General features: G+C 49.9%; 1 protein-coding gene across 4 annotated transcripts; it reads left to right on the forward strand.

The window, feature by feature from the left end:
• Positions 1-1,432: 1,432 nt before the first annotated feature.
• LOC119091760 (serine/arginine-rich splicing factor 7) lies at positions 1,433-7,664 on the forward strand. Of its 4 annotated transcripts, none has more exons than XM_037214627.1 (6): positions 1,433-1,479; positions 2,682-2,746; positions 3,067-3,220; positions 3,873-4,064; positions 6,840-6,947; positions 7,190-7,664. In XM_037214627.1, the coding sequence occupies exons 2-6, from the start codon at positions 2,701-2,703 to the stop codon at positions 7,284-7,286; spliced, it is 597 nt and encodes a 198-aa protein (XP_037070522.1). In that variant the 5' UTR covers positions 1,433-1,479; positions 2,682-2,700; the 3' UTR covers positions 7,287-7,664. The 4 variants fall into 4 exon arrangements, with proteins under 4 accessions (XP_037070522.1, XP_037070525.1, XP_037070526.1 ...); XM_037214630.1 differs by having other exon boundaries at positions 6,852-6,947; XM_037214629.1 differs by lacking the exon at positions 1,433-1,479 and adding an exon at positions 1,755-1,778.
• Positions 7,665-16,936: the final 9,272 nt, after the last annotated feature.

Raw genomic sequence — 16,936 nt, forward strand, 5'->3', positions numbered from 1 at the left:
ATATCATCCAAAATTTACCGGCCGATTTTCAACTCACAACTATCAGAATATTCATCACAGAAAGAACTAGCGTCTGTCAAAAAGTCCTGACATCTCAAGATAATAAATTGAGGTCAATAGCAGACTCGAAGGACGAGTAGCTCCACATCACCCAAAAACTACCAGCCGATTTTAAACTTGCACATGCCAGAATATTCCCCACAGAAAGAACTAGCGTCCGTCAATAAGTCCTGACCTCTCAAGATTTCTCTTCAGGGACAAACGCGGGCTCATAGAACGGGGAACTCTTATATATACACACATATATATATATATATATATATATATATGTATATGTATATACATATATATATATATATATGTATACATATATATATATATGTATATATATATATAATCATATATAAATATTGCAACTCGCAGTTTCTTGGTCAAGTTGACCTTCCTAGGGTAAAAAGATCACTGACCTTAAATGAAAACCCGGGATTTTTGTTTTACATTCCGGACATTAAAAAATCCACCAGTTGTACAGTTAACGTTGTTCCGGCTAAGCATAAAAATATCACAGATGCATATTGTGCTCTACACCATCGTTGAGCCATCCATAATCCTACTCGCATGCCACCTTGACGTCAAACATAAACGTCCCAAGAAAGCAACGTAAATGGCACGACACTTACGGTGACTAAGCAGACAGGTATGGGCCGAGCGCTGTCGGCCCAGCGCACAGGTACGAACTGAGCACGGCCGGCCTCGCAGACAGGCACAGACCGAGCACGGCCGCCTCTGCGCGACAGGTACAGACTGAGCGGCGCGAGATGAAGGTAGACATGCAGGACGAGCACCACGCATTTGGTGCATCTAACGCAAACAATAACTGCAGCACCCAACAGACTCGCCTCACCCGCCAATCGCCACCCACTCGCACCACCGGCGGTGGTTCGATCGAGGGGTGCGGTGCCGTGTGAGATCAAAGTGCGTTTGTAACGGCTTGGCACGTAGATAATCACGCCGACACTAAATTTTTCATTCGAGTCTCTGATCATGTACATTTGCCACTGAAAGTTTATTCTCTAGCAGTGCGAATGCAGATGTTTCTTACGATACGTTCCTTCCTTACGACTTCCCGATGTTCATGCCGTCCTATTGCGAGTAAGTCTCGTGTACGCGTCTTCACTTTTCAGGTAGTTTCATTCCACTCGCGTTGCCACATAAAGCACGTCATCATGCTCGTCTTTACCTGTGAGCAATCGGCTCATTGGCTTTGGATACCTTCTGCCAAAGGCTTTTTTCTTTTCTGTATGAGTAAATCGATATTCCACTGGCCCCTCAGCAATACCTTTAGGTACTGCACCCAATGACGTCACATGAACGCCAAGCGAAGATAAAGTGAGGTCACGAGACAGTTTCATCATCTCTGGTGAGGCCTTGATTGCGCGTGAAGAAACAGGAAGAGTGCGGGCAGGTGTTTGGTGGGCGGTGCGTAACCTCTTGCCAGCCAACCGAAGGTGGTGTGGGTATTGAGCCCGGATTGGTAAATTCTAAAAACTGCGAGTGAAAATTGCGCTTAGATGCTTGTATATTGGAAATTTCCGTGCTGGTGGGCTTACAAAGCCTGAAACGGTTTCCGGCCGCTTTTGCCGCACTTGCCGCACATGTTTGAGAGGCAGGCTCTTTAGGGGAGAGGGTTCTGGATATGTGGAGTGACTGAAGCCCCATGTTTTCAAGCAAGAGAGTGATTCATGCATGGATGTTATACAGGAAATCTGCTGACAATTGTGAGATGCCTGCATGTTGAAAGCTCTCATCATTGTGGGGCTGGCATGAGATGATGCTAGGTCATGGTGCATGTTGTCTTATTCAGGATGGAAGCTAATTTTCATTTTAAAAATGGTCATAAAAGCTGAACACAGAATTAAAACACTCCTGACATTGTTGTCAACTATGGACCTAATGGTCAGTATTTTTGGTGGGCAGGAGAAGTGTGACATTTTTGATGTGATGGATTGAAACATTGCGAAGTATGGATACATAAATGTGTGGGGAACAATTAGAAATGGTAATACTACATTTGAAAACTTGCTTGTGTTGAACATTGAAACCTATTATTTCAATAAGCTCCTGATTTGCGCCAGTTTGTAACAGTGAAACCAATGTGTGTTGTTAGTTATTAAAGTAGTTCTGGTTTATCAAGTTAAGTGCTGGCTGTTGTGCCCTGGCCATGGTATGTATCATGATATTTTTTGTCACTCACAGTTAAAAACATGAATGCTCAGCTCATGAAAAAATAAATAAGAAGCATTCCATAATGCCAGACATATTAGATGCTACCAGAAAAGCATCTCTTGCCCTGCCTGTTTGCCATTAATGCTTTATGCTTTATTAGCAGAAAATAGCTATATTGGATATTGGATGGCACACCTATATTTGTTGTCTCTGTGAATATTTCTGTTCTTGGGATGTGGATGGGGGGCAGTGTTGAGACAAGAATGTTAAAAGTTCATTCAAGGAATAAGTTGTGAGGAGATGCAGGAGATGCATTTACTCCATTAAGGTACTGGCTATTCATGATATGGATGGTTGAGAGGATAGGATGCTGAAGCTCCAGAACTTTTTGTGAGTCTAGTGATGCTGAAAAATTATTCAAGTGTTTTGACATACATTGCTCTTCTTTTTTGCAGAATCAGCAAGAAGACAGAGATGTCAAGGGCAAATATGGATTGCAAAGTGTATGTTGGTGACCTGGGTAAGTTACTTGTGCTGTTTTTTGACAATAAATGTTTCCTCCTTTGATGTAAATGTGTCTATTACCCATGTGTTTACTGAAAGGCATCATAAATTGTATGAACAAAGCCAGGGTACTGACTTGTGTGTTATGCTTCATGTTGTGATAATAATAAACTTGATGTCTTACATCCAAGCAGAAACATTGTAAAATAATAAGATTGGTAGGGAAAGAACACAATATTTTCTCTGCTTGGTTTATTGGAAATTGATAATGTTCTCACTGGAGTAGAGTGGAGGTGGATACTTTTCACTAACATATTGCATGCTATTTTTTTGCAGGGAGCAATGCTTCTCAGACTGAGCTGGAAGATGCTTTCTCTTACTATGGACCGCTGAAGAATGTCTGGGTGGCCCGAAATCCGCCTGGGTTTGCTTTCGTTGAGTTTGAGGACCCAAGAGATGCCCGTGACTCAGTTCGAGGACTGGATGGAAGGTAATTAAATCTTCTTTGAGTGCCTGGCATGGTGTGGTGTGGTTTTCAATATGCCCCCAGTGTACATATATATATATATATATATATATATATATATATATATATATATATTTATATATATATTCAATATGCCCTCCCCATGCTTGCTGAATCATTTGACTGGAAACACCTTATGTGTCTTGCAGACTTAACCAGCAGTTTTCTTGTAGTGGGACCATGGCATGGTTCCCAGTTTGTCTCTCAGTTATGCAAAGCTCTATCAGTAGTAATGTGCTGGGCCCTCAAACTTTGCTGAACTCAAATAATGTACAGTGGAGGGTTGAGTGTGTGTGTGAGGCTGGAAAATGGATCATTATGGGAGGAACTGTGTCAAATTGTTGCATGCAGTTGATTGGAATATCATGATGTTCTTTGCTTAACTGTTTCAGGTGATGTAAAATGCAATAGGTGCACCTGAGGTTACCTGTTTCAATTGAGCATTATATTTGCCCCACAAAACTATTGCTTACCTGTGACCAGGGCTGTAAAGGCATGTGTGTGCCCTTTGTTAACACCTTATTGGACCTCAGTTAAGACCTGACTGGGGGTCATCAAGGTCGTCGCGTGACCGGCGCCATGATTGTGGGCACTGACTGCGCGTGGACCGTCGCAGGACCGTGTGCAACCGCCGCATCACGGTGGAGATGTCGACGGGCCGCTCGCGCAGCCGCGGCACGGGCAGCTGGCGCGGCACGGTCGGCACGGGCCGCTACGGCCGCGGCTGGGACCCCAACGACCGCTGCTACGACTGCGGCGAGGCCGGCCACTACTCCTACGACTGCCGCAACAAGCGGCCCGTGCGCAGGTCAGTGCCCGCGCCGCCGACGGCGGCCGCGTGCGCCAGCCAGCCGCCCGTGGATGCTGTGGCGCCGCCCGCGCTGCCCGCTGACGCCCTGTTCTGACGTTTTGTAGGGGATGAGTGCGTCCAAGGCAGCTGTCAATGACTGAGCTGCGGCGGCACACCGTCCCCGTCTCCGCCTGAGCACACCACGCGTCCCCCGTCCGCCCGTCCGCGCGCGCTCGTTGCCTCGACACCCGGCCGCTCGTAGCGTGTCGCCGTGGCCAGCCGTCCCATCTGTGGTAGAGCGTCGCCGAGCCGCCTCAGCACGGCGGTGAGAGCCGCGGCGCAGCGGCCAGGGCGCGCCAGAGGCGGACGGGCCGGCGCCGACCTGTGTGGCTGCTGCTGCTCTGGATGGAAGCGGTCGCAGCGCACGCGGGGGGTTTAGATCGGGGCTTTAAAGTACGATAGGCCATCGGCGTCGCTTGTGTGGGTGTGGGTGACTGCCTGTGATCGTGGGTGTGTGTGTGTGTGTGTATGCGTGTGCGTGGATGTGCGCGTGCATGCAGACGTAGGTTTCGTTTTGTGTGCGAGTACATGTTCATGCGCTCTTCTTTTACTGTGGTGTCCGGGTGTTCGGTTGTTGTTTTTGTGTCGGGCATGGGGACGAAGGCAGGCTCTCGCTTTGAGGTCGAATCCAAGGGCCGGACAATGACATGATGTCCGAGTGGAAGCCGGAGCCGGTGGTTTTTAAGTGCGGAACCGCCAAGCTGAGACCACAGCCAGTGGCCACGTTTTGGTAAAACGTGAAGCTGGATCCCCAAGTTATTGGCTTCGAATTTTGTTATGAATGGAGCCGAAACCGAAGTCAGCTACTCTGAACTTAGGAAACGCGAAGCCAAAACCAAACAGCAGTTTGGATCGACGGGGCCGAGGCCAAAGCTGATTGTAGTATGCAAAGTTGTTCTTCAAAATCAAAATCTCTGCCCTTAGTATGCAAAGTTGTTCCTTCAAAATCAAAATCTCTGCCCTTAGTATGCAAAGTTGTTCTTCAAATCAAAATCTCTGCCCTTTTCGGAGTGATTAGCGATTAGGTGTAGGCGTCATGGCTGAAAGAACTGTTCAGGGCTATCGTCTTAGATTTGTGTCAGTATGCACACAACATTTCGGATAGCTGGAGTTCCGACGTCGTCAGATGTAGATTGATCCTGAGAACGTCTGGCTCGTTTTTGGCTCTCAGCTGTAAATGTCACGCGGCCTCAAACAGTTGTGTAATATGGATATGGGGATGAAAGACAGACATGGCTGTTTTGGTTAAGCAGGGCCACAACTGCGGTGAAATGTTACCGTAGCCAAGCCGAAGCCAGCAGTTCATGATTGCACGGAAATCAAGCCCAAAACATTAAAAACCTGCGCAAAAGCTAACCGTTACTTGCGACGAAGCCGAAGCCAACCGATTCAAATGCCACGAAGCAGAAGGCACCTGTGGAGAGTGGCTCAATTGCGAAGTCAATCTCCAAGTAATTGGAGGAAAACTGGCTTTGCTAAGCGAAAACCTCAGCCGGCTTCGTCCCCACGCCTGTCCTGTGTACATGTTGTTCAGGCTGTGGGGACCTTATAGTGTTTTTTTGGGAGGGGGGACAGCGCTCATGAACCTAGTTATCATTCAGGTTTTTTGTTAGAAATTCAGGTCAATGCTGCCGTCCAAAGATAAGAAGGCTTAAGCGCTATGGTAACTAATGACTCCTAGACCTTTTTCCTTTGAACGACAGAATACTACTGACTGTGAAGTGCCACACTGATGCTTGTGGCGAAGAATGCCAATAACCTAGGATAGTCACGCGCAACACAACTCATCGTACTTCACATTTTGCATAGTTATTCTACTAGCTTTATTGTGTGTTACGGATTTGTTTTGGTATGTTGAGTCCATAGTAAGGATTGGGCCTACTGAAACCCGTTTGTGTAGAAAATTGCGACATATCGTACTCATCCATTCGGTATTACTTTTTAGCTTCGAGTGAACTTGTTACGCTGTAATAGTCCTGCAGTTTGGGTTGTAATATGTGCACTGTAAGAGGCAAGTAAACATCTGTGACACATAAAGGTGGGTAGTAATTTAGAACATAGTGTTACGGTGGAAGACATAGCGTACAACCTTGCAATATTTCACTTGTTCGAGATTTGTTGAGGCTGAAAAGCCGTTTTCTGGAATAACGTTGTCCTGGTCGTTCCAGGAAAAATGAAATCGAAGGACGTTTCTGATAGGCCCAATCCCTGTATCGGCGCTTATCGCACTATTGCGTTGGTCACACGTGTGGTGAGGCGGCTGTCGCACGCGTTTGTAAGCGCCGCGAGAATGGCATCACCTGCGCGCCCGCCCGGCCCGCGCTCGGCGAGCGACACGGCACATCCGCCGCCGGCCGACCGTCGGACGGCCGACGACCGCTCTTGCCCAGCGTGGACGCCTCCAGTTGTGAGCCCTCCACCGGGCAGGTAGGCCAGCGCGCGCGCAAGCCAGAGGCCTCTCGTCGCTGTGATGTGAACGGTCGCCGTGCTGCGACGGCGTGCGCGGCTGATCTTGGTGCGTACGTGACGCGTGCGGAAGCTCGTTGGTGGGCGGCCGGTCTCACCTCAGGCAGTGGGGCTTGGCGGTGCTAACGCATTCCTTTACAGATGGGTGACAGTGTGACGTTTTGCTGTGTCCTTCGGCAGCTGTGTGTGCGTCTGAGTAGATTGTGATGGTGCGGCCACGCTGTGGCCGCCGGAGCCAGAGCAGACATTCACGCCGTCCAATTTTAGGTCTTTTTCTAGGTCGCGCAGTCGTGACCGCCACTCTCGCTCGCGCTCTCGCACCAAGAGGTCCAGGAGCCGCTCCTACTCACGCAGCCGATCCCGCGACCGCTCCAGGTTAGTGACCTGGCGCAACCCCGCTGGGGACGGCACCAGCACCGCCTATCTGTGGAGTGCCCAATGCCGTTCTCATCACCAGGCAATCCGCGACGTACGGATGCAGGCTGGCTGTTGTGGATCCGTTAATCGCTGCGTGAAGCAAGGCTGAAGGGTGCCGTTGTGCCGCCTGGGCGCGTGTTCGCCTCGATCGGACCGTGCGACGGATGGCCGCCTTCTGACAGCGCGGCCCGCCGTTGCAGGTCCCGTTCGCCGAAGAGGAACGGCACGTCGCGCTCGCCCCGCAGAAACGACGGCTCTCGCTCGCCGAAGAGCAGCGGCCGCTCGCGCCGCGACTGAGCGCTGCCGTGGCGCCCGACGACCCACGCGCCACCGTCATTCCGTGAAGTTAGAGACGATGCCGGGGGCCTGCTCTGATCCGGTGGAGAACCCGGCCGCGAACCCAGGCGGGCGTTACGTTGTCATGCATTTCAAGGGCGGAAGCCACTCGTTGGAGATCCCCTTTGCGCGTTGTGGTTAGTCGCCTGGGCTCTGTTCTTGTCAAGACGTGTGCTTTTCTTTCTTGCGTCCGAGCACACAGTTGTGCACGGCTCCCAACAAGGTCGCAGGTCACGACTTTGTCGGCAATCTCTCCCATCTGTTGTGTGTATGTAGCCCAATTCATTCTAAAAGCATGGGAGTGCACCTGCGATTTCGAAATACATGTAAGGAAAAGAGCGTTGTGTTTTCGTTTTAACGTCCGGTGATGTGTGAGAGCGTCGATGTTTAAACCACCACAGCCGTGGTGTCCTCAGTCATTGCCGGCCGTTCCGGGCGCAAGCGTTGGAGCTCATCGCACCGCGCCCGGTTGCTTAGATATACGCACAGACGGATCAAAAACAGATACCAGTGTTCGATGTACAGTTGTGGAAGGTTGCGTCACACGGTCTTTTGCCTTGTCCGTATGTGCATGTATTCTCGCGTGTATGTTTCTGAAACGGTGCCATTTGGTTTTTTTTTTTTGCTACCAGCGCATGTCTGTTTTTACAACGGGACGAGTGCTGTTCCAAAAATGATTTATATCTTGGAAGGTGATGAGGTTTTACACACAATTTTAACAGGCTCGTTGAGCAGTCTTCTGTCGTTAATAGGTTTTTATCCGCCAATCCCCTTGAACAAAACACCTTAGTGCTTCTTACTGCGCTGAACCGGGCTGGGAAGGCGTCCGTTTTTGTTTGATTTTACAAGGCAAATTGCGGCTGCTTTGGGACGCCATGCCGAGCAGTAAGCAGCTCAGGGCAGTGAATCCACAGTTAAAGGTGTGGCAGTCCTGCTCGCGGAGGGCGAGGCGAGAGGAGGTGATTCTGTGCAGCTTGCGTATTGGCTACACGCATGCGACTCGTAGGTTCCTGCTTTGCGGGGGCCGCCGGCCGGTATTGATCGCATTGTATTTCTTCACTTACCGTGTTTCATGTATTTCTTTCGCGTCTAAATTTTGACGAAGAGTGCATGCGCCATTGCGGACAACGTGCCGGATGTCTGCATTCGAGTGAAACCGTGTGGCGACAACTGATCTTATCCACTCGAGCCAGATTTTTCCTTTCCCATTGACGGCAAGGTCTTTGTTGTGGACGAAAAATGACCTAGGACGTCGGTGCGCCCGCAAGCCACAAATAAGAAGTGATTGGTTAAGGAACATGACAGTTTTACATGTACTTGTTCATACCAATTAGTTGTCCCAAAGTGTTGAGGCTTGTGCGAATTTCGGCGTGCTGGCTGCATTTCAGATACTTTTACGGATGCCCGAAGGGTGCATCCATGCGTACGCGACGCCATTACGGGATCACTACCGGCCGGGAATGTAAATTTATCATCAGCCGGCATCACCTTGTTCGTTCACATGGGGATGGATCCAGGATCTTGTGAATGGGGAGGGGCGCAACATTGTACCCCCCTAAAGTTTGAGACCCTCCAATAAAGATTTCCGCATTCCGGCTATTACATTTCGATATTCTTAGCCTCCTAGTTTATATTCGGGACCCCATCTTTCCGCGCGCAGTCCCAGAAAACTAGTGCTTTATATGCACTTGCATGGTACTTATCCATTTTCTTCAGATCATAGTGAATCCTGTCATTCTGAGGCTAAAGATTTTCGAAAAGGCATGACAACATAAACTTAGTTAGCTGCTAAATGTTATCAAAATAGAATACGAAGTTGCTTCCCAGCTTATTTACAGTTAGCCGGAAGGCCTTGTGATCAGGTGATGGCTGGTGACCGATGCAGAGCTTTTGCTTTGTCTGCTGTGAAGGACTACAAACATTCTAGCACTCAAAATATATTTAGAACGTGATACATGGGTAAAATAGGTGTCACAAATTCAATAACCAACTGGAATGGCATACGTCGTCGGCAGCACTCATTACGTCTCACAATTACGCGTAAAAATTGATCGACGCATATCCAACTACCGCTCGAAGGCTCAGGCACCACCGTCGACGTGATATACTTCTAATCGATCGGGAGTACCCCGCCAGGCTGCATGTAGGACCCCTTCCAGACCACGGGGCACTCTGAGCAAAGGGAAATTACCCAAGAGTAGTGTCCATGGATTGATGCCCACATGCGAACAAGAGGGCAGGTTACAGAGACGGCCCCTACAGGAGTGAAGGGTCTTCTGCAAATGAGATCGAAGGGAAAGAGCCCTAGATCAGTGTAGAGGGTCCCTGCGCATCGAGAGTCCTGGTGCCTTGACGTACTTGGGGCCCCAGCAACAGCACAAAGCCCTCTGAGTAAGTGAAAAGAATTTGAGACCAATACTAAGCGCTTCTGAGCAACATATGGGGCCCTGGCTTAAGCGTAACGAGCATTTCGGGCGAGCGCAAAAAAGGGCTCTGTGGAGGGCTCTGATCGATCAAGAGTACAACACGGGCAGATCTACCCAGAGCTGATCGTGCCCCAGCAGAAACGAAAGCCCTACGATAAAATTCAAAAAATCAAGAGCTATGTGGAAGGCTCCTGAGCCATCGAATTGACCCGGCAAGTGGACGTATAGGGCCCCGGCAACAGCGTAACGCCTCTGGACAACGTAACGAGCCTCACAGTTTCCTCCCATCACCGCCCTCTCACCAGCGAAGAATTATATACGTCTGCTCACGGGCTCTTAACTTTCGCTCGCGACCGTTTTTGGTCGTCTGGAGGCCCAAAGACGTTTGGTTTCGTTGCGTTTTGTGTTGAAAAACTGGGTCCGTTCGGCCGGTTATGGCCCCTTCGGAGCTCATAGGTCTCCTCGTGGCACAAGAGGTTGGGGGCATGATTCCGTGCACCCTCCTGGATCCGCCACTGGCCCGAGCAGCTTAATAGATGGGGCCCCGACTTGAACATAAGGTTATCCATTCAAATAGTAAACATCCAAGACACAATATGAAGCGTCCCCGAATGTGTGTGCCCGAGCAGGTTAGTAGATGGAGGGCTCCCGGCAAAAGCGTGTGGCTTTCAATTAAGATAAGAAATATCCACGACACAACGTGGTGGGCTCCCGAACGATCGAGTGCACCCAAGCGTAGGGGCCGAATGCAGAGCCCTGCGTTTTAATACTAAGACTCGATGTGTAGGACTCCTGGACAATCCAGCGTGCTCGAGCAAGTTAACAGATGGGCTCCGCGACAAGTGCGAAGTGCCGTCCATTCAAATAGAAAGTACCCAAGACCCAATTTGGAGGGCACCGTACAACGGAGTGCGCCCAAGCAGGCTACCAAATAGGCCCTCAAGAAGAGCTTAGGGCCCTTAGCACGTGACGGGGAATCGGAAGAGCCCTAGACCAATGTAGAGGGCCCATGAGCGTATCGTGAGTATGTTGATAGGTTAACCGAGACCAACGTGAAGGGCCCCTGAGCAATCGAGAATTCCCCGGCATGTTAACAGATGGGGCCTCCGGGTATGGCGTATAGAACCTTTCGGGCGAATGGAAAGAATCCGTGGAAAACCCCTGATTGAGAAGAGTGTCCCGGTACGATAGCAGGAAGGTCCCCGCAACAGCGCAGGGCCCTCCCAGCAAATGCAAAAAAATCAAGGGCAACGGAGAAGGCTCATTCACGATCGGACCGATCCTGCATGTGGATATATAGGGCCCCCGAAACAGCGTAAGATCTCTGGGCAACGCAATGAGTCTTAAAATCTCCCAATTACATCCTCTTAATTAGTGAAGGATTATTTTTGCCTATCCATTGGGCCCTCACGTTCGCTTGCGCCTGTCCTTGGTTGCCTGTAAGCTCAAAGACGTCCAATTTCGTCGCGTTTTATATTGAAAACTGCGTCTATTAGGCCGGCTATGGACCACTTCGAAGCCCATCGGTCCCTTCGGAGATCAAGGGGGCTATGGTCCCTTGCCCCTTCCCCTCTGGATCCGCTCCTGTGTACATCACCGCTTGAGGGCACATTGTTAACTACGGCCCGCCTCCTCGCAGTGTGACGGCCAGAATATGGCGACCGGGGAAAAGTGCTCTTAATCGTACTCGAAGGCTTCGACTGTATGCATTCCACAGCGCATGCATAGGGCTATCTTTTGCGAGCACAGCTCACGCCTCCGGTTAGGGAATCTAGTTTATTCGGTCGAACCACCGGCTCCATCTAGCTTTACGTTGGTGGGCCAGTCGCAGCGGCGATCTGCAAATATACATGTCCGACTTAAAATAGTTTTACTCGTTCACGGAGGGTGTAGCCACGCGCACGCGATGACGTTTTGGGGTGCTATCGTCCGGCAATGTAAATTACTCATCGGCCGACAAGACCTCCCTTCTTTAAAAAATTTTGTTTTGGTTTGTTTTGCTTGCTCTTGGTAACACCTTATCTTCCGCCTTCCAGCCCGCGGAGTGATGGCCATAATACGGCGGCCCGGGAAAAAACACTCGTGATCGCGCCCGAAGAATGCAATTGTGTGCATTCGACAGCATTGATAATGAGCCATCAGCTACCAGTACAGCACACTTAACGGATTTTGTTTTCAAATTTATTCGATAGACTCCTCGACAGCATGACACTTTATTTGAAGCCATGCCAGGGGGCCGGTGGAAGTCACGATTTGCAAAGATATCACGCGCGATTTTAGTTTTTTCTTGTGCGCAGAGAATTCAACCACGCGCGCACGACACCAATGTGGAAGCACTATCGGCCAGCAATGTAGATTGTTCATCGACCGACATAGCCTAGCTTGCTCACATCACCTGTTGACGTCGCGTTGTAAACTGCGATAGGCCTGCTCGTAGAGTGATAGCCAGCAACGGTGGCACGTGAAAATGCTCACAACTCGCATGAAGAGTGCAGCTGCGTGCATTCTGTAGCCCTGGTAAAGTGCTGTCATCTGCCCGTAAAACACACGGCTTCTGTTAAGGAAACTGATTTGTTCGGACCCCGACGACACATCATTCATCCTAGCCGGCCGGCCACAGGGGAAACTTGCAAAGACACCATGTCAAATTTAGAATATTTTCACTCGTGAGCGGAGGGGGCAACCACGCCCACATGACGCCATTGTGAGGCGCCATCAGCCAGGAATATAAATTGCTCATCGGCCGACAGGACCCATTTGATTACATTACGCGATGTCGCCACGTTGTTAACTGGTGTCAACATGCCCGTTAACTGACGGCCAGAATGCGCCGGCACGGGAAACATGCGAATAATCGCTCACGAATAGTGCGGCTGTGCGCATCCGATTGCGCTGTTACAAGGTCATCAAATGCCAAATAGAGCATACTCGTCGGATATTAATTTGATTTTATGCGGTCGACCCCGACAGCGTGTGACTGAATGATGACGTGTGCGCCGCAGCGATCATTTGCAAAAATACGGCGTTCAATTTAAAATACATCGACTTTTGCATAGAATGTGCAACATTGTGCACATGACGTAATTATGTAAGCACTATCGAACATCAACAGCAACAGCTTATCGGCCGTCGTGATCTTTACAATTCACCCCTTGATGACGCAAAGGAAACTGTGGTCACCCCACCCATGACCCGACGGCCAGATTGCGGCGTCCCGAGAAGAAGACTTATAATTGCGCGCGAACGGTGCGACTGTATGTGTTCTGTAGTGCTGATGTTGGGGTAGCACCTACCAGGACAACACACTCATTGGATTTTGTTTTCGATTTATTTGGTAGACCCCTCGACAGCGTATCGCTCAACGCTAGTGGGACGGCAGCAGGGTCGATTTGCAAAATTACGTCGTCCGTCTTGAAATACATTTACTTGTGCACGGAGTGTGCAATCGTGCGCTCACGATGTCATTGTGGAAGCACTATCGGCAGACAATGGCAACAGCTTTTTTTCCGACATGGCCTTTTTCGAATCCCCATGAGGGTACATGGCTTACTGTAGGTAGCCTGCCCGTAGCGTGGTGATCAGAATACGATGACCGAGGAAGAGAGCTTATAATCGCGCGCAAACAATGCGCCTTCGCGCGCAAACAATGCGCCTTCGCGCGCAAATAGTGCGACCGTTCAGTATATAGCGCTGGAATTAGACCATCAGTGCCAACTGCGGTCGGCCTGGCTGTAGATTGATGCCCATGTTACTTGGGCATCAGTGGGCGGGCGGTCATCATTCTTAGGCGGCCTTGGAATAATACTGACCTTCACACTCCCAAGTGTGCGACCGTGTTCGTTGTATTGCGTAGGTATAGGGTCATCAGGTGCTAGAACAACGTACGCGTGGGATTACTATTTCGATTTTATTCGGTCGACCCCTGACAGCGTATCACGCAATCTCGGCCAACACTTGTGGGCTGGGCGAACCGGCGATTTGCAAAGATATTCAATGTCCAGTGTCGAAGTTAAAATATTGTGTTATTTGTGGGTTGAGGGTACAATCATACTCGCGCAACGGCATTATGCGATTACTATCGACCGGCAATGCAAAATGTTCATCGGCCGACGTGACCTTCGTTAAAGTCACCCCTTGACGGCACATAGCCAATAACGGCCGGCCCGCCGGTAGCGTGATTCCGTTGCTAGGTTATGGCAGCCAGGAACAAAAAAAACTTATGATCGTGTGCGACCGATGGGCCTTTGTCTGTTCTATAACGCTGGCATAGGTATGTCACCTGCCAGTACAAAACACGCCCCTGATTGAGCAATGTACTTTTCCAGTCGACGCACTACTCAGAGCATAGCAATCAATACTGGCGGGCCCGCCAGCCGCCAGCCATCATCGTCCTTGACCTTGACATCATCATCATGACCTTTTTGGTTCACATGACCCTTTAACGACGCACTGTTAAATGCGGCCGTTCTTCCCGTTCAGTGATTGTCAGAATATGGAGACCCGGGAGAATACTTACAATGACACTTAAGAGTGCGACTATGTGCCTTCAACAGCATCCGCCTGGGGCTGTCGGCTGCCAATTCAGCACACTCGTCGGACTGCGGTTTTGATTTTGTCTAGTCTGTCCCCGACAACGTATCAATCAATGTTGGCGGACCGGCCGCAACGTTGATTTTCAGAGATACGACGTTCAATTTGTAATAAACTTAATATTGCGCAAAGAGTGCAATCATGCGCACACAATGCCATCGTGGAAGCGGCATCAACCGGCAATATACATAACTCAATGGCCGATATGACCTGCTGTGTTCAAATCAACCCTCGATGGCGCATAGTTCACTGCGGCCGGCCGGCCGGCAGAAGTACTGAGAGAATGTGGCGGCCCGAGAAAAAGTTACAATCGCGCACAAATAGTACGACTGTATTCATTCGATAACACTGGTATAGGGTTATCAATTGCCAGTTCAACACACATCTCCGAAAAGAGAATATATTATGTAGTCGACCAGCCCCTACCTGCACCCTCACGCCCACACACAACATATAACACAAATGCTGGCGTGTTCGCCGCACGGGCGGTTATCTGCAGGCATTGCATGTACAGTTTAAAATAATATTACTCATGCGCGCATGGCGCGACCATGCGCGCACAATTGCATCGTGGGCGCACTATCGGCTGACAACGCTAATTGCTCATCAGCCCATGTGACCTTTTTTCTTCACATCATCCATGAACCGCTCATTGTGAACTCTAGTTGACGTGCTTGTGGAGGACATTTCGCCTAATTTTCTTTCGTTTAATTAGTGTCTTAACGTGTTTGCATTTCAACAATGCCATTGCATTTTAACAATTTGAATGCCGTCAAAAACACACGCCGGCAACATACACTCCGCCTTTTTGTTCTGGAGTTTTCAACATGGCGATAAAAAGCATTCATGTTTTTCACATTCGGTGAAATAGCCATCGGTTAAATGACACCCAGAAACCTATCCTAGAACGCTTAAGTAATCTTTAAGAACAGGAAAATAACAATGGCGTCTCCAATGGCTGCAAAAAAGAAATAAGACAGGCTCGCTACGTACCGCACCGCAGCAAGGGTGCAGGTTCGAAAAATAAGCTCAGGAGTGCGCTGAGCAGTGAAAAATGACGCACTTACCCTCGAAATTCATCAACAATAAGGGTTTCCCGGATTTGGCTCATTTTCTCCTGTTGGGGGGGGGGGGGGGGGGGGGCGGAGGCCTTTCAACGGAATAGGAACCTACTTTGTAAATCTAAGGCTCCGCTCTGGACTGTTTTGCGCAACGCTAACGATCTTTAAAAATATCGCTGCACTGTTGCCGCTCTCACCGCCGTCACACAAATGGTGCAGACCACAACATGGCGAAGCGACTCTCGCCACCTGCAAAAGCTATATTGTTGTCTAGCGTGTGCATACGAACCGCCGTGACATCGTGATACCATGCTCCTGTCGGGTACTTGGGCGAGGCACGAAACTTTTATATAATGTCCTGGTGAACAAAATCATGATAGCGTAGTGTGCAGCTTGGTTGCAGTGCATTAGGTCAGTCGACGCCCAATCCAGCGCGTTGTACCTTCTCGTTATCCCGGTACCACTTCATCAGTTGTTTAGTCCCTAGGCATGAACCACGCCCCTGACGGGACCATGGAAAAAGCTGATGTACTACATAAGCTGGTATGGTTGCGATGAAAATGCTTTCGTCGCTGAACGAGGATTCCCACGCCGTCTGAACGCTTCAGTGCAGGGGCGAGCAGAACTCTTCGCCGCCTAGCGGCGGTACTGGTGTTGGCTGGTAGCGAGTGTCACCGCCGCCTGGTGGCAGCGCCCCGAGTCTGGCGGCCACCCCGCCGCTGTGCCCCGCCTCCGTGAGGCCTCCAAGCCGTACGGAGACGCTGTGGCCTTCTTAAGCTCACTCGATGGAAGCCCAGCCGCATAAAGTCAGGATTTGGCAGTGCATTTAATGATATAGGCGTTCCAGCCGAGGAGGAACGGGGGTATTTAAGACTAGCCCTATGACGTTGCACGGAAATAAGCGATGTACAAGTGCTGTTCTCCCACCCCGCCCCCGCCCCGATCATAGCCCATCTTCTGCCACTACCGATCTTTCGCTCCACATCACGCATGACATTATGCTGGCATCACTGGGTTTTGTGACCAAGTGTCATTATACGGAGTCCTAGTGAAGTGCTCTCGTGACACCAAAAATACCTCTAAGGCGTCTTCAAGCGATCCGAAAGGAACCAATGCTCTCCCGTGGAGGTGGTGAGGTCCCCGCGAGAAGAGGGAAGGGGCCCAATTCCTTGATCTATGAGCGAGGCTGCATAGTCTGAGAGGCCCTCCATGATCTGCTGCCTCTGAACCATGGGACAGGAGACTCGTGCCGGCCCAACTTATTACTAGGTCTGACGCGCCAGGCCCTTCAAAAGGACAACGATACCTGCGGAACGATGCCACGAAAACGTCACAGAGCTTTAAAATTCAAGTGCGTTACTGATTTTAGATGTTTCTAAGCAAGTGTTAATATGTTTGAGGCTCTTAGAATCATGAAGGAAGAATTCATCAACTCAATCAAGAAAAAGGCCACTAAACTGTCAAGCGCAGGGCAGGGCTTTGAATTTAGCTACCTCGTCTCAACTCACCGAAGTGAAGCTTTTGTCACGGTCAA

The sequence above is a fragment of the Pollicipes pollicipes genome, unplaced genomic scaffold (genome assembly GCF_011947565.3).
Source record: "Pollicipes pollicipes isolate AB1234 unplaced genomic scaffold, Ppol_2.1 Scaffold_3447;HRSCAF=4054_pilon_pilon_pilon, whole genome shotgun sequence".
NCBI lineage: Eukaryota > Metazoa > Arthropoda > Thecostraca > Pollicipedomorpha > Pollicipedidae > Pollicipes > Pollicipes pollicipes.

Bases quoted from the DNA above. Each gene is read 5' to 3' on its own strand.
- LOC119091760 (XM_037214627.1), top strand. From the start codon at position 2,701: ATGTCAAGGGCAAATATGGATTGCAAAGTGTATGTTGGTGACCTGG. The intron at 3,221-3,872 runs GTAATTAAATCT...GGACCGTCGCAG, and splicing joins GTTCGAGGACTGGATGGAAG to GACCGTGTGCAACCGCCGCA. The intron at 4,065-6,839 runs GTCAGTGCCCGC...GTCCAATTTTAG, and splicing joins AACAAGCGGCCCGTGCGCAG to GTCTTTTTCTAGGTCGCGCA.